Below are 17,534 nucleotides of genomic sequence, written 5' to 3'. Positions count from 1 at the left end.
TTGTGTGCATAGTCCCTTAACAATTCCATTGAGACTCATTGGAAAGTACGATACTGTTACATTCCTTGATCCAGAAAACAGTGACTACGCATAGCTAGGACACAAATATCTGCAATGTACCAGAAGGACATTTCATCCTGTGTTGGCCACAGAGCTCTTCTACTGAAAGCCACGCTGCTCATCTTCTGAACCTCTGTGGCAATGGGATCCCAAAGGTTATTATTCACCTGTGACTGAAGAAATGGTACCTGCCTTCAGTGTTCAGTTGCCCATTTAGTTCTGAGTGGCCAGAGTCAGTAAGGTTATATGAAGGACCAGTGCTGAAGCTCATGGCCCTGACCAAAAGCCAGGAATCAGTGCTCTGACAATGATCATTTACCATTTTCTCATGTTACATGCTGTATTTGGTCATGTTCAGTAACTCTGTAGTAATCAGACAAGATGGAACGGCAGCTTGTCAGCTGACTTAATTAAAAACACATTGCTTTTTTTTTTTTATTGCCTCTCACACATCATTAATATTCTGTCTAAGACGCGCCTGCTATCTAAAGATTGGAATCAGTCTCACAGTGCTCTTTCCAAGCTTGAATTCCCAGACACACAAACCTGGGAAAGAGTTTTAAAGGGACAGGTAATAGAAACTAATTTGATTATATTGAAATGGACCACTCATTGGTCCAAATAAATTTATTTTATTAAGGAGTATTAAGGGACCAGTCTTTCAGGTTGCTGTTAAATGCAAGGCAGTCTTTGCTTCCATAAATATCAGTGAGAATAGAATATATTTAGGATTTCCCAGGAATCAGGTCTTTGCTCTGCAGACTTCTGTTCATTTAAACAGTTGGTTATGTAAATATATTAAAAAGAGTTGAATAAAAAGCACTACACCCTTTTTAGCTCAATTTGTTATTTACATATTTAGCAACAGTGTTGTACCATCCCTTTTCTGGTGTGCCAGGTAGGACCCATTTCACAATGACAGTATATCAGCCGGCATATGCTCTCAATTTACAACCAAATTACAAGGAAAAAAAAATCTAGCATTTAAAATTATATACAGCAGTTTATTTAAACAGCGATTAGCTTTCATCAACAGTATGTGCATTTTTGTTTTCTTTAAGAAACCCTGCCATTCTCAATCACAGCTGCAGCCCTCCTGCAGCACTGTGTTACTCAGTGACTTGAACCGAGCTTTACAGATATTTCACAGCCAATTACCATACAGGTTTCTTATGTTAAAATTAAGGCAACTGGAGTCAACAACCACTGCTGAATGAAGGTAAAAGCTTGAGAACATTTTGCATAACAGTCGTCAGCGTAGCTGATAGCTATTAGAGTGTTCTTGTGCAGTAAGCCTACGCAGATACTATCTCTCTTGCCTGTCTGTTCTAACATGCATCTCATCTTATTTGCAACCCTTTGCTTTAATTAGCTGAAGTCTTTGCTTCAGTCTTTCATATGTCAACCAGCCTGTGTACACTTCCATATTTTTAATCAGTAGCCTGTTGTCTTTACTTTGTCATTCACACTAGCATATAAATCTGCCCTTCTTATGATCCTCACTGCTTGGTAGAAGTCAAAACATGCTGTTTAATTTTCCTGTTCACTGATTTCCATTTGTTTCATGTTCAAATGCTGGCTCTTTTTTCCCTTTTAGGCATGCTGTGAGGATTAAACTTAGTGATTAAATGCCAAAAAAACAGCCCTTTTTCCCCTCCGTCCATGAATGGGTCATCCTAACCCTTGCTTAGGTGCTTACCTTACCCAAGCACTCTGTGCGTGTGCAGTCAGCCTAAATGGGGTTGTCTGCAAGGGACTGCCACAAGCTGACATAGGTTAGTTAACGATGGCTAATAAAACAGATGCAAAACTTATGTGCTCTCCTAGGGCCGTGACTGGCTTTTTGCTGCCGCTTCTCTTTCTGTTTTTATTTAATCTACTACAGCAGAATATTTCATTTCCCCAACAACACAGCTGAATCCTGAGACACCAAGACCAGATGTAAAAGCATGAGAGGGTGGCATGTGGCTGTGCTCCGGCTTTTAAATTTTCCGATTCATTGGTGGGGAATCCGAGGTTATCTGTAGCTGTCTGACAGGTGGGGTGGCTGGCCCTGACATCTGTGCCTGAGGCTGATCCCCAAAGTGAGCCTGGAGCATGGTCAGGATGTCATCTAGCTTCTGGTCCATCTGCATGACCTGTTAAGAAACCAGAAAGCAGATGAGCTGTCAAATGGCTGCATATGCTGCTGGTGAGAGGCAGTCTTTGGTGAAAAGCTCAGGGAGGTGAAAGCTTGGCAGGGAGTGCTGGCATCTGCAGTCCCCAAGAACCAAGAACTATTCCAGTTTTGTACAGTCTGCCTCTCTAGCTAATAGAAAGTTCAGGGATGCTATGAAGTAACAGGGAAGGGTGTAAAATGATGTGACGTGGCAGCAGAAGGCCAGGACGTTTGGTAGCCCCAGCACTTGACCACTTCTGTCAGCCATTTTGTCTCCCAGCATTTTCCCAGCATTGACAACTTCTCTTGATGATGATGCATCCTGCAAATATCTGCCCTGAAACTATCTTTCCTTCTTAGGTTTATCCTGCCTCCCACCTCCCTTCCCTCCCCCCCCCAAAAAAAAAAAAAAAAAAAATTCATCACCACCCTAGTTTTGTTTTAGTATGTTAAGCTTTCCATTCCTGTCTTGGGAAACTAAACTGCTCCCCTCCCTTCACACTGTAAATAGATGCCTCTGTGATACATGTTGCAGTCAGAGATCCTACTAGATATAGTGTTTATTGCCATGCATTGTTAGGAGGATAGCCTACCAAAAACCACATAATAATACCAATGACTTCATTTAAAAAAGCAAACAACCATTGTATAGGAAGCTTGACATGCTAATCTCTCTTCTCATTTCATTGCTCTCCATCTGAAACTTCTCATGCAGTCCCTAGACAGAGAAGTGTTTTCTAATTATTATTATTTATTTTAAGCAGGGAAAAGTAACTTTCGATTTCTTCCTACCACTTCTTGAAATCATGGTCTGTATCTAGGAGCCCAAAGGGGCGTTATTGTGTTGCTATGATAGGGCTTACATTAACTGCAGATGGCATCCTGCTCAACTTCATGTCAGCCAGCAGGACAGGCTGCGGACTGTTGACTGCTGTAGTTTGCTCTAAAGGCAAAACTGTGGCCAGCAGCTTGTAAACCATTGGGATTGCTTATAATGATGCTTGAATACAGTGCAGCTTTGTGTAATAGATGAGCCCAAGAAAAATGAGCACTTTTAAGAACATTGGATGGTTTACTTTACAGTTATCTCCTGTGAAAGTCTGAGCCTCTGAAAACTGTGATCTGTCCCAGTGGGTCTAATAAACTTTGATAGCAAACCTTTTAAAGTGATATCAGATCTAAACTGAGCTTTCATTAAAAAGGGAGAGAGAATGAGAGTGAGAAGGATTCCAGCCTTTTTCTGTGCAAAGATAACTTTGGAAATAACCATTGGTAGCATGGACTGAAAGTTTAGCAGGCAGAGATTGCTTTAAAAACCAGTGCAAAGAAAATCATGTTATCTGCTTTCCCTTCCTTTGCCTTTTCTCACTCCAAGTGTCTGCTCCCCTGGGGGCCCCTCAAAACTCAAGGTACCAGGAGCTTATTTAAGCTATATCATTTTTGCAACCACTCTTCTCTCCTATATACAATCTGCTGCTCTCTTGGGGAAGGATGATTGGAGTCTCACTCCTGCCTCATGAGGGGAGACATACTCATCTCTCAATTTGGATTTCAATTTTGCTTTCACAGCTACTATGTTCTAGCAGAAATGCCCCTCTCCCTGTCCCTGCTTTGGTGTGGTTATTCAAGGGTGTGGTCTATCCAAGGCAGTATTTTCAAGCAGTGAAGAGGGGGTATTTATGGCGTGGGTTGGCTAGCATCGTCTTTCACCATGACTTCTTCTGGGTGCTTTCAGGGGCACAGCTGGCACCTCCTGAGCAGTGGCCAGGATGGGCAGGGCAGCACTTGTGGGTGTGGGAGGACTGGGGATGCTCACTGCAGCACTCCCCAGGCGAGGGGCACTTGGTGCTTGGCTTCAGGTGAGTCTTAGTTGAACAGCAACTCATATATGTACTGATGATCTTTGGTCAGGCAAAGGGACCCCAGAAAAGTTGCTTCTGCCTCCTGTGACACCAGTGGCAACTCCGACTTTTCCCTTGTCTCATGAGCTTCTGGGAGAGAGTGGGCAATTGTGGCAGGTCCCTCCCTCTCTCATGCGGTCACTAACAGAAGCATCCTCTTCTCAGACAAAGCAGAAGCATCCTCTGCTAAGCATGAACTTGGTTGGAAGTCTGGAAATCACTAGCAGCCGAAGGGTTAAGCAGCATGGAATTAATTTAAAAACCACAGCCTTTATTTTCTTCTCCATTCTTGAAAAGCCTGTTTGGCTGAAGTTGGTAATGACTCAACAGAATCTTTCTTAAGCAGAAATGTTGTGCAGAGCAGAAACTAAAGCAGAACGAATATATTACAGTAGGCTAAAGAAGGTGTAGGCAGGGAAATGGGATCAGGCAGATGAAAGATCTTTTGGGGCTTTCTTCTGTAAGGCTTTGTTGATTTTGATCTGCACACTTGATCTTAGATAAATTATGCCTGCATGTTCCATATCATTTCAACTTGCTATATTTCTCTGCATTTTGCTAACTCAGTAAAAGAATGCGATAGGAATAATTCCATGCACTTTTCTTTCCAGAAGAGGAGGAGGGTGGAGAATGTAAATATTCATTTGTGGGGGAAAAAAAAAGAGAAATTGATACATAAGGGAGTTGATTACACTATACTTCTGTCACACCTTCCATGCAAAGAACTGCAAATGCTTCCTCAGCATTAACAAACCAGGCTGCACAATTCTCCAGCCAGATACACAGGAGAGTTTTAAAGGACATCTTTGAGATTAGAAGCAGGACAGTGCTAATTTAGTGACATGTAAAATGTGGTCAGTGGCAGGTCTCTTCTAATCCTTAGCTTTGCATTTTACTCACAATATCATGACACCACTTTCTTGCTTCAGATACTTTAACATATGCCTAACTTTTAAAATGCAATTTAGCTGGTAAAACTTTAGTTAGAAAGACAAATTCTTAAGTACCTTGTCAAATTGGAGCCCGTATAAAAAGTGTTCAAATCTGGGGGCTAGTTAATCCAGATTAAAGACTGACAAGAGAGTTTGGGACACTTAAAGACTTGACTAAAGTCAGTTGGATAACTTGTAGGATTAAAAGACTTTTCACGTGGATAAGGGTTTTTCAGAAAAAAGGCCTGGTTTTAGATTTCTCTCAAACCATCTAGCAGCTACTGCTTTCCTTAAATCTTGCTGCAAACAGGATGAGCTGCTGGTTTTGAATAACAGAGCCAGACAAGTGCACGGGTAAGGGGTTAAATTGCACAACATGTTTCTCGGCTGAGTAAAGTGAGAAGCCATCCGGCCCAGCCACAGAGTTTCCAGAGAGATGTGATATGCCCCTCGCAGGCTCCTTGGAGACAGGTGAGTTTGGCAGCTGTCCATGGGCAAATGGCAACAAAACTTCTGTTCTCCCACATCACAAAAGAGCTCCAGATACAACCTATAAAATTGTTAAAATGCTTTTATATCCTTTCAAGTGCCCTGTAGAAAGGAGACAGCAAAAGCAGTTTAAAATATTACTCGGTTGTTATTGGGGCTATGAGGTGAGCTGAAGGAGTGTTGAAATGTATATTCATTTTAACATCCCCCCCCGGAAAGGGGCTGGATTCTATGGTGACATGCAGGACTGATGGACAAAGAAAACGTCTTGCAGCCAGCTCCAGTGAGCCACAGCAAGCCCTGAAGGGGAACCGGGTCAGTCACCTTCTGGGACACAGCATGTCCCTGTCATTAACCTTGAGCAACAGGTTGGCTTTCACATTTGTGGTTGCTTTTAAGCCTCTCTTCCTGAAAGCTGGTTCTCAACCCCTTATCTGAATACCTCATTGAACTCCCGTTGCAGAAATGCCTTGTGGCAAAGAGGATTCTAGGAATGGCAGCAGCACAGAGGAGGACTGGCTCTTACTGGGGATTTGCCACATGCTGGACAGATTCCTAACTCCCCCGAGAGCTTTTTGACATGTTTTTGCACATGCACACTATAAACAAAATGCATGTGTGGAAAACTCAGTTGGAGCAGGCACATGATCTCTCCCAAATCCTCTCACTTTAATCCAGAAATATACCTCCCCCCAGGTTGTGCCTATCTTTTTAATATTATTTCTGGAGGCTGGAAAAGCCACTATCAATTATGTGCACAACACACTAACTTGAACTGTTTCCAGAGGAGCAGCAGAAGGGGAAGATGGTCTGCTGGAGCACTGAAGTGAATCTGCAAACCCACAAACATGCTCATATGTTGCTAAGTAGGTGGAGCTTTGTATCAAAAGTTAAACCCCATAAATCAAAATAAATTGCTGTTACCTCCTTAAGACTCTGCTGTCTCCCTGCCTGTAGTGGTTCTACATGAACTGATCAAAATGGCTGAGCTGTACAGCCTTCATGCAGTTGTCTGAAACATGTCTGGGCTGCTGGTGCCAGGGATGCAGCATGAAATGAAGCAGGGAGAGAAGACAGACCAGTTTGTGTTATCAATCAAAATGTCATAGAGCAACAGTAAGTTCTGCTGTTTTAAGCTGGATCAACGTTGGCTTCCTATTTGCCTGATTCAAGCAGGGAAAATTATGAGACTGTGCCAACAGGCCAGCCCAAGTTGTAGTGGCAGGGCTGCCACACTGTGCTGTTGAGCCCCATGTCCTGCTATTGGAGCCACTGTATGACGAATGCTTTGGTTCTGGATGCCCCAGAGGGCATCCAGGCTTTCTCTCCCCAACATCATCAGCCCTCATCCTACAACAAAGAGCAAAAGTAAGCATGGATGACCAAAAGCCAACAAAGCACAGTGGCCATGGGAGGCGAGCAAGGGCATTCCCAGAGTCTCTACAAGGTGTTATGTGATATTTTCCAGTGATGCTGCAAAATGAACCACACACAGCTCTGGGGCCAGAGCTGCTGTGGCCAGCTGCCCCATTGCATACAAACACAACATTGCAGCCCAGGGTTTCCAAACCACCAGGGCCCCCACTGAACACCCCTTCTCTAGCAGAGGCCCACCTCTGAGCTCCTTGTCCTCCTACCACCTAGACATGCCCTCCCAAAAGCCTCACATTTCCTCTGTTTCCAGCCTTAGCTGCAGCTCCATGCTCCTAAGGTAGCTAAAATGAAGCAGGCTCCATTCGCTCTGACATCCGAACACTTTGTTTGAGAGCTCTAACCCTGACTGCTTTGGAAAGAGTAGTTCGATGGGTAGGACTTATTTTGTATGGGGAGAAGAGAGTATGTGAAACTTTGTCTGTCATGAGCATTGACATATTTCTAAATTTCCCAGCTTGTTACCTGTCACAGGTCACCTAAGGTCTAGTTCACAGGGGGAAATGGTATTAATTTAGCAAAATCAGATATGATTTAGTTAAACTAGTGCAATCCATTTTATGGATGTTTCCATTTCTGACTTGTGTAACATATTGGTTTAGCTTAAGCTCGTTATCCAGATATCTGGGCCATTTTCTCATGTTGACTAGTTCTGTCACACAATTTTTCTCCTTGCACTAGATGGTGGACTGATTTGATTAGATCCTTTAAAGCCTATGGTTAGCTTTATATGCACATTTGGTCTTGTCTGCCTACAGTTACATCCAATTATTCAAACATACTAATTGCCTATCGTACAATTTGAAGTCTGAACTGTTTATTTTAGGAATCACTTTATTTTTTAGCATGTCCCTGTATGGATTTATTGTCATCCAGAGACTGCTGATTTCTGTGAAGGGAAATATTTTCTCTACAGCACTACATACAAAACAAAGCTCTATGCAAAACTCTCTCCATCTCACCTGACTTGTCCCCCATTAGCAAAATTTCTCTGAGGTTAAATAGTGAAGCCATTTTTCCCCACTTTTTGTCATGGCCAGCCAATGTGCATACTGATGTGGTCTGTTGGAAGCTGTCTGTAAGGAAGCAAATAGCCATGCCAGCCACAGAGACCACGACTAGCTTGGGGAGACTTCTCTTGTCCAAGGTACAGCCCTTGTTCAGCCTCCGGGGGGCTGGTCCTGCAAAGCACTTATGGATGTGTTAGCTTGAAGACTGTGAAGAATCTTGCTGAGTTCAGCAAATATTTAAGTGCTTTACTGGACTGGAGCCAGAATGGTCAACAGTTTGCAAGACAATGCCCTTAGGATAAGCTTTTGGAGTCTCCTAAAATAGTCATCCACATATATACACAAGGATATATCTACACCACGCTTTTTCAGTCTCTGAGGAATGGTAATTGGCATACACCATGGCATCCTTTATGAAATGATTTTGGCATTAATATTATCAGAGAACTGGCAGTGTGTCTCTCCTCTTATAACAACAACAACAACAAAACATCTTTGATGAACAGGCTCCCATTAACTGACTGTTTTGGGGATGAGTTGTAACAGATTTGAAATTGTCCTGAATCCTAAAACAATGCTGTACCCCAAAGCAAGGTTGCTGGGTGGTACGAACACAGGGAAACATCTCACTGTTGCATGTCAATGGTAGCTGACTGCCAGCACTCCCAGTCCCAACATTTAGCTGTGAAGCTCCTGACTTTGTTCTGCTGAAAGTAAAAATAGTGAAAAAAAAAAAAAAGGTTTAGTCAATGTGAGCTTTTGCCACTAACCTCAAAAGTACATGAGTAAAAACAACACAGAAACCTTTCCCATGATAGCCTGTTGTTCTGGAAGACCAATTCTCTCTGAACACCAAAATATATATAAACCACCAGACTGTCTTCTTTGACTTATTCTACATATATACCCCTTAGCAGATATCAGTTGTTTATTTTCATTCCATCAAACTTATCTGGATAAGTCCACAATTTTCCAGGCCTCCCTTCCTTTATTCCAAACATCCCCACCCATTCTTAGGTCAGGTGTTACAACTTTTGGTGGCCTAAAATATAGTAATCTTTATTTTAAGTATAGCTTCACTTGTTTTGGTTTCCATCTACCTTTCCTGTTTAAATGAAAACACAAAGGTCTGTCCCTCTGCGCTTTGTTCCTGGGGTATTTCCTGCGGGTACCCTTTTGGTGAGCATTATATACTTATATTTCCTATGCCATGGTTGCAGTGATGAACCTCTGCAATATATGAGTTGTGTTTGCAGTCTCTGGTCCTGGTGTAAGATGCCATTTGCCTAATTGCTAGGCAGCTCTCAAGAGTTTAGCTCTGGATTTCTGAAACAGATCTGGTTCACACAGATTGTTATAAGCTTTATTGCTTCGGTGAAGGTGTGACTTTTTATTTTTTTTTTAATTTCATTTTTTATTTTTTATTTTTATTTTTATTTTATTAAATGGATTCTAACTTCCTAAGTAAATGAGATTTACCTGATCGTGTATCTATATTACCACAGCAGGTTTGGAGTAAGCTGGCTAGTTTCAGACACTTTTGACAGAGAGACAGAATTCTTACAGATAGAAAGTTTGGACAGCTTACTGAAAGTCTGCTACTTGTGCAGAAGATAGACATTAAACTTGGTGCTTCATTGAAGGAAAGACAGAAGAGGAAGGTGAACCGTATTATTAGACCCTAGAGAATCCACACAGGATGCCCTGACCACAGGAAAAGCTTTATTCTCAGCTCTTGCCCCTTATTAGTCTCAGCTAATCAACCACAAAATACAGAGCTTCAGGAAACCAGGCAGCTTCATTTCTAATGCTCCCAGAAGTACTTGTTCCCAGCTGAAGAAATTTGAGCAGTGCCACTCCTCGAGTGGACATGAGAGCTTTCCACAGCTGTAATTACGCAGCAGCACTTGGCTGCTGGACATGCTGCAACAACTGAGGGAGTTTGTCTCATTTTAGCTACATTCACATGCACCTGTGTGTCTGTTTGCAGCCAGTGCTTTGAAACATTTTTTTTTTTTTTTTTTTTCCCCCCATGATTTTCCCCTGGTAGGTAAATCAGTCTTTGAAGAACTCCTTTTCTCCTGATTTACATACATAAATGGTTATTTTTGTTGTTGCAGGACATTTCATTCTTCACCCTCCTTCAGATTCTGCTCAGATCCTCCCTGTAATCTTGCCATCTCTCTTTGCGACATCGCTGTTCAGCCACACCCTGGATGACGCACTGCCATTTCATAGCTCATTATTTTGTGTGGCTACATGTCCTGCTGCAAAACCAGCATGGAAAGAAACAACACAGAAAAATAACAAAGCTAGTCCAGCCACAAAGGTGGATATGCAGCTACTGTGATTCACGCTTTAATTTCACAATAAAGCAACCTTAGAACTTATGTTCTAAGATGCTGATTAATTTAATTTTTAAATCTCTAAACAATAGTGGATGGAGAGAAAAAGGAAGAAAGAAAATGTGACACAGTATTTAAATGGTGCCAAAGGAGCATTGAGAAAGAAGTGACCTTAGCCTTTCACGAGATGAATGTGTTAAGCTCAGCATTTTAGATGGGTGTAATGAACTCAGTATTTATGCCTCACCTAAACCTTTAAAGAAATAGTACCAAACCATCTACACTTTGTTTGTTTTGCCTTTACTTTTGCTTTTTTAAGCTGTACTAAAATTTGTCCCTAAGAACAAACTTTAGCCCCACCAGCCTCATGACTGGTTTTTCTTAGCTTAGCTGCAAGGATTACTTATGCTGAAATCAGTGCATGAATTCACTTAGTCCAGGTCTAATAACCTGATATCTGGTTATGCTACCAACTTGTTAGCACAATCGGTGGAGTGTGTCTAACGGGGTAACATTTGTATGCCTTATCACAAGTATTGATACATAGCTTCCCTCCTTTGACACACTTGCACAAACAAAAGCTTTACTTCAGGTTAGCAGTCCATCTTTTCTTTTAGGTTGGCAAGAAAGGCAAAGGGAGAGGGAGTGTTGCTACTGGGAGGAGCACAGGCATTATGGTGATGGCGATCTAGATAGTAAGACATGTAAGTACTAGAAAAGTTCCAGGCTGTTCTTGTAGGACTAGACCAAGACTTCATAAACCTGAGCTCTGATTTACTCCCCAGCACGACCTTCTTGCATTTAGGACAAATCACTTTCTGGATAACCCTCATCAACATTTTAGTCCCATGAATCAAATAATCTGCCATTCCTCCTTTTTTTTCTGACATGAAATCATACGAAATTGATGTATGTCTTGGTACAAAACAGAAGTCACAGACCTACAAAAGATAATTGCAGTCTAAAATGTTGACTCAACTGCTGGCACTAGGAAGGAAGCAAGAGAAGATTGGTCCATGTTGGAAGAGGACAGGAAGAGAAAAGATGGTGGTGTCCCTTTGTCTTTCCTACTCTTGGCTCTTTGAGGATTGAACTGGACACAGCAGAGCAAGGCTAAAATATGGCACTGTAGTTATGCCAGGAAAAAAAATAAATATATATATATGTATATAAAAAATATGTGTAAAAACAGAAAGCAAAAAAAAATGATTGTCTAGAGATCAGAGGGTGTCACCTGGGAGGCCACCACCTGGGCTTCACTTTTCAGTTCTGCCAAAGAATTGTCATACAATTTTAGCTGAACCCTTTAGCAAAACTTAGGGTTGGTCTGTGCACAGACTTGTGCTGATGTCAGGAAATCAAATCTGCAACACACCTTTCATTGTTCCAGGGGAATCTGTGCCTGGACACTCATTTTGCTGTGCCTTATTTCAGTTAGACTGATAAAATAAACTTGATAGGAGCTAACTTGTATAGATCATGGAAAGTGAAAACCGTACCTTTGTACTATGCATGATTGAAAAGCGTGAATGAAAACTTCTTCTCTTACTTCTCTTCAGCTCTGCATGGGAAAAGCCTCTAGGGTCACCTTTATATAAAAAATTAATTGAAACTCTCACACCCTCTGAGAGATACCACAGGTCTTGCTTAATGCATGCAACACAATTTGAGGAAGAAGCTACAGAAGCACAAAGTAGTGTTATGCATTTAAATAACAAGGATTACAAAGCACCATTCTCTGCTCATTAAAACACAAAACCCAAAGCAAGTAAAATGTTATCAGACGGTGCTGATTGAGGGTGTAGCTGTTCTTGATTCTTATGATTCAAACATGCTTTTCTGCACCCTATGGTTTTAGCCTGTCTTGCTTATCTGTCATTTGATGTATTTTACTAGCTTGCTTATGTATATCAAGCCTGATTAACAGCACTGTCACACATATATTTTAAAACAATTCTTGAAAAAGTAATGGGGACTGGTGGACTGCCTGATCTGGTTTTGCAGCCACAGTGACCTCACATTGAGGATGTTTCTGTATCAGCTCAGTTGCACCAGGCCACAGTATTTGTTCCCAGATCTGTAAAGCCACAGACACAAAATGCAGGAAAAGCAACTACACAGCAAGAAATGTTTTCTGACTTTAGATGAGATTGCTCAGCACCTGGAGGGATCTGAGCAATAGGTGGGGTGAGGGTCTGTGACAACATAAATCTGTGCATGAACTAGCTATAGCTACGGTAATTGTGGATGCAGAATATGAAAACAGACTGCAAGGAAAATGAATTTGACTGGATTTGTCTTTTTTCTCCTTCTCAAGCTAGAGAACTAATTGCATAATACGTTCTGTAGCTAAAGAGATGTCCACAGGGATTTAAAACACTGATCGAGAGTAGGAGACTGAGTGAAATAGTTTTTCCCAATCCAGAAACTCTTCTGTGGATCTTTTCTTTTGTGCTTGAAAAATAACAGAGAAGTTTGAAAAATCAGCATTGCTACATCCCCAGGGGAGACTCAAATAAAGCATTAATTAAAGTTAAGAAAGGGAGGTGTCTTATTTGAACTCTGCTGAGCTAGATGGATTACCTATGAAAGCTGGCATCGACGGGACAGCTGTATGAAGAAGCCTGTGGCAGAAGTACCAGTGTCTTACACAAACAACAGGAGACAGGGCGGGAGACTCAAAGCCATAATTACCAGATAGATTTCTTCCTTGTAAGGCATATGCTAAGTCAGCAGAAACCTGCTTGAGTTTTCTGCTGTGAAGCACTGCACTGTTAATTAAGGAAAAAAAGTCTGTTGTACTTACTATCACTCTTACAGCTCTTTAGCCTTATACTGCAGGGAATACTGCTGGGGAGAAGACTATTATAGGTCCTGCTCACAGAGACAATCATTTTCCTCTTGCACGCCTCTTATTTTTCATATTATATCATTGCAGAGAAAAAGCACAGCAATAAAAAGGGACATGTATTAACATGAACATTGAGGTGTAGGAGTATGAGAATGGTCTGGTAAAATTTCACTGCCCCAGCATTTAGTAAAATAATTTGAACTGGTGCTGGAATTTAATTAAGATTTTGGATTACTATTTTTTTTTTGAGGTTCTACAGGTAAAGCTGGGAAGCCATAGAACACAACTTTCTGCTGTGAGGGAAAACAGATCTTTTTCAGGTCAATAAGCTAAAATTCGTTAATAAAATAGATACTTGTTGGGACTACTGAGACCCCGGAGATTTAATTGCTTAGCTTCACATCTACGTGCTCATATATTACTTTTCCTAACCTTGAACTATGACTTTGATCTACAAACTCAATATAATCTATAATATGTCAAGTGTGTCTAAGCTGTATTAAAAAAAACTGCCTGGCTTATTTGTTGTTCTGCAGTGTTTCTCATCCCTTCAGAGCAAGCTTATTTAACTCCATATGGAACTAGTTATCAGTGAGAAGGAAAGTAAGATATCTATCTTTTCGCTAATTAATACTTTAGAAAGCTTTCACTTTCATGTTTTCATGCTTATTAAAAATCCCATCTATGACTGGGTGCTGTCTTTCTGCACCAGTATAGCGTAAAACAAAAATGACCATCACCATGAATACACAACATTGAAGGTTTTGGTTTTGGCTGTCTGACCACTGTGCTTGGATTCCTTCACTGCATGCCCAGCCCTGAAGCCAAGATGAAAGAGTGCTTAAGCCCTGCTGTTGCTGCTGCAAGGCATTGCCCTGCCTACCCCAGCTGCAGTATCCTGCCCTCTGTCCTGCGGTACATTTACATGGTCCATCCTTGCTGGGCTCAGAAGCAAGACTGGGAAAGCATAAGGTGAGGTCACTTGTCTATTTCCTTGCACCATCCGAAGATTGTCTTTTTCTGAAATTCCTCCAAAGCAATCACCACTCTTTTGAACATTTTTTTTTTTTTTACCCTTAATTTAAAGATAATTAGGTTAAATCTATTAAACACAAAGCCAAATAAGTTAAATAACTACAGGTCTACTTTTTTAGCATCTTCAGTAACATCAAAACAATGCTGGGAGCAGTAGCTGCAAAACTATCAGGAAGAGTTTTCCCTAGAATTAGAATTAAGGAATACGAAGCATTGTCAGAATAAGTCTAGGTGTGGACACCAGTCTCTTGCTTTCAGTGTAAGACTCCTTCAATGCATGCCTGTCTCCAGCTCCACCAGGTGACACCATTGTAAGTGTATTAGCAAGAGAGGACTCTCTCCATTCTCTGGCTCTAGGTTGCACTGGCCCATGGGAGCCCAGAAGAAAAGAGTTTTGGAGAACTGTGCTGTAGCTGGCCATGTGCCTTGAAGATGTCTTGGAGTGAAAGATACCTCGTCACAAGACAAACTCTCTGGTGGCAAACTAGTGCTTTCATTTCTCTCCTGTCACCTCTTCTCACACCAGCATATGTGAGGACACTGACAGGCCAGACACCAGCTCTCTGTCCTGCCCTGGCCCTTGTCACCAAATCAATCAGGGTAAGAGGTCCCACCACGCAAGGGCCTCCCATCCCTGCCACCAGCCTTGCTCTTAGGGCCATTGACGCCTCCTCCACCATACTTAAATGGTTCTTTTACTAAGGCAAAGGTCTAAGTGAACCAGGGCCATGTGCTGTGCTCCAGTCGAGGCACCCCATAAAAAAAAAAAAAAAAAAAAAGGCCAGAGATCTTCTCCCTGCCTTTCCTTACCTCTGGTACACTCACCTGAAATGTCTATGGTGAGGAACACAACTGCTTTTTCTAGGAATTTGAGCTAAGGCTTTAATTAACTAGGAACTGAATTTCCTATCCTGCAAAAAGATTCAAGATAAAAAAAGAATCCTGCAGACACAAGACCATTCCAAATGAGGATGAAAGCAGATAATTTCATTTCTTTGTTATGAAATCTAGATTTGTTCCTTTTTTATTTGTTAATAATTTGCAGAAGACAAAAATCACAGAAATACATGACCCCACCTGTATTCATTTTGAAAACACTGAAATACCTGTATTCCAATCCTGACTTGTTTTTCCTTATTGTTCCTAAAAAGTTTATCAAACTCAACACAATTTTCTGAGACATAGCGGTTCTTGCACATTTTGCTAAGGAAGAAGTGTTTCTGTGTAAAAGCTCCTGCCAGCTCATGTTCAAACATTTGTGACAACATACAACTAAAGCATGTATGGTCTTGCACAGACACACAGGGTGTAAATGCGAGGAACCAGGCTCACTTGCACAGCCTCTGGAGCAGCCTGGGAGAGATGCAAGTGATGTGCTAGGCAAAATGCAGGACCTCTGGGTCTCTACTCCCCCAAGCTGTCTAGGGGCACTGAGCTGAGCCCTCTCATGCCCTTTCTTTCCTCTCCTGATAATGCAGGGAGATGTCCACACCTCGTCTCACCTCTCACTATCTACCTGCTGTTCTATCACAGGAAAGGAATGGAAGCATTTTCATTCAAAATGCTTCTGTATGATATACTTATCAGCAGCCAGCTATTTAAAAAGATCTCCCATAGCCTGCTGGCACTGTGTGGAGCCCTGCACATTGCATGGATGCGAGGCTTCCCCCTGCCCAGGGAGGCTGCTAGTCTCCTGATGCTGGGGACCTCCACTGCATGCCCCACATCTACAATGTGGTCAGCGTCTGCCATGTGGCCTCTTACACATCACCACTATTTCAGGGCTGTTACTCTTCACCTCTATCCTCTTCCCTTACAGTAAAGGTGGAGAGAAGCAGGGTCCCCAGGGCCAGAACTACAGCATGTCCTAGTGGGGTAGCCAGACATGCTCAGCACTGTGCAAGCATGTCAGGACTCTGCCCCAGTGCTGGAGGTCTAAACGTGACAGGTACTCCAGGAGGGATACTATCTGTCATGTTTCGAAGGAAGGGCACTGGTATAGAGGTTGGTAATTTGGTCCTCACGGTCTCCTTGGCTCAGACCCAGCAAAGCAGCTATGCACACGCTTGGTAGGAAGCACAAGAGGTATCACCGAGACTTCACCCTGCCTCTGAATGTCCATCTTGTGCATAGCCACATGCAAATGCACACATGGCCACTAGGTGTAACGGGGCTTCCAAGAGGCTGAGTTACCTCCAAGGAGAAGAAACCACCACCAATACAAAGTCACAACTCTATCTGTGAAAAAAGATAGGCCCTTCAGAAACCTGCCCAGCTGTCACAGCCTATTTCAGCAAAACAAGGGCTCTCCGACTAGCTGAGGTTTCAAGGTAATGCTTCCCATGTGACTGAGGAAGTCTCATGAGTGCTTGGTAGGAACACCAAATCATCAAGCAGCTTCTGCCTGGCTTCCCGCCCCCACTGTCCTGGTGGGACCAGGGCAGGCGAGATGGGGGATTGCTCTGCTGCAGACAGGTGAGCCAATGTCTCTGCGCAAGATGGCAGACATTGTCCTGTTCACCCTCAACAACTGGGCACTGCTGATGAATTTGGAAATCTGAAGTATGATTTTAAAGCTGGCCATGGAGTGCACAAGTGGACCTGCGTGGGCTATTGGGAAAGATTAAATCCTCTTGTTAAGCACAGGGCAGCATGGTGTGGCAATTAGTATGTTAAGCAGAGCTGAGAAAGACTTTTGCAATGAAAGAAAAAACTTGGCTGACTCCCAAAACCTGCAAAGGTTCAAGAACCTTTCAGTAAACCTGGACTGAGACTTGGCAGATTTATAATTTCAAGGAGGAACCATAAAAAACCACCCTGGTTGTACATGACTTTGAGCCTAGACCAGGCCATGCTTGGCACTTTGGGAGTTTTGCTTTGAGTTTTTTTGCACACAAATCCAAAACACAATGTAGACTCAGCATGGAGGAACCAATGCAAACCAAAACTGCTGAGTTTTGCACAGCTCTAATTATAATCTCTTTGCAGTCCTGGTTTTATTTATTATTGTTTGTGCTGTGGTAGCAGCGCTGGGCTCCAATCAGCTTTGGGGCCACGCTGTGGTAGGGGTTGTAAAGACAGAAGAAGAAGGCAAGATTCCCAGCCTGAAGAGTTTATAATCTAAATAAATGAAATAGATAAAAAATGAGGGAAAAGCATAAAACACTTAAGCAAAGTGATTAGGGTGCTGGCAAGACAACTGCTTTTATTAGCGACTCTCACCCACGCATAAAGTCATGTCTGTTTAGCCTGTAAAACCTTTGGGGTCAGGACCATATTTTCTAAAAGGCAGAGAGAGATGGGATGCGAGAAGGGAGGAGGG

General features: G+C 42.3%; 1 protein-coding gene across 1 annotated transcript in view; it reads right to left on the bottom strand.

The window, feature by feature from the left end:
• Window positions 1-709: 709 nt before the first annotated feature.
• LOC121064063 (potassium voltage-gated channel subfamily KQT member 1-like) overlaps window positions 710-17,534 on the bottom strand; it is a 498,888-nt gene continuing 482,063 nt past the window's right edge. The window contains exon 16 of the mRNA XM_040545255.1: window positions 710-2,198. Coding sequence (XP_040401189.1) covers window positions 2,043-2,198 — 156 coding nt within the window. The 3' untranslated portion in view covers window positions 710-2,042. The remainder of the gene's footprint in view (window positions 2,199-17,534) is intronic.

Source organism: Cygnus olor, chromosome 1 (genome assembly GCF_009769625.2).
Source record: "Cygnus olor isolate bCygOlo1 chromosome 1, bCygOlo1.pri.v2, whole genome shotgun sequence".
In the NCBI taxonomy this organism is placed as follows: Eukaryota; Metazoa; Chordata; class Aves; order Anseriformes; family Anatidae; genus Cygnus; species Cygnus olor.
Note: the sequence above shows the minus strand (reverse complement) of the source record. Positions and strands in the feature narration are given on the sequence as shown.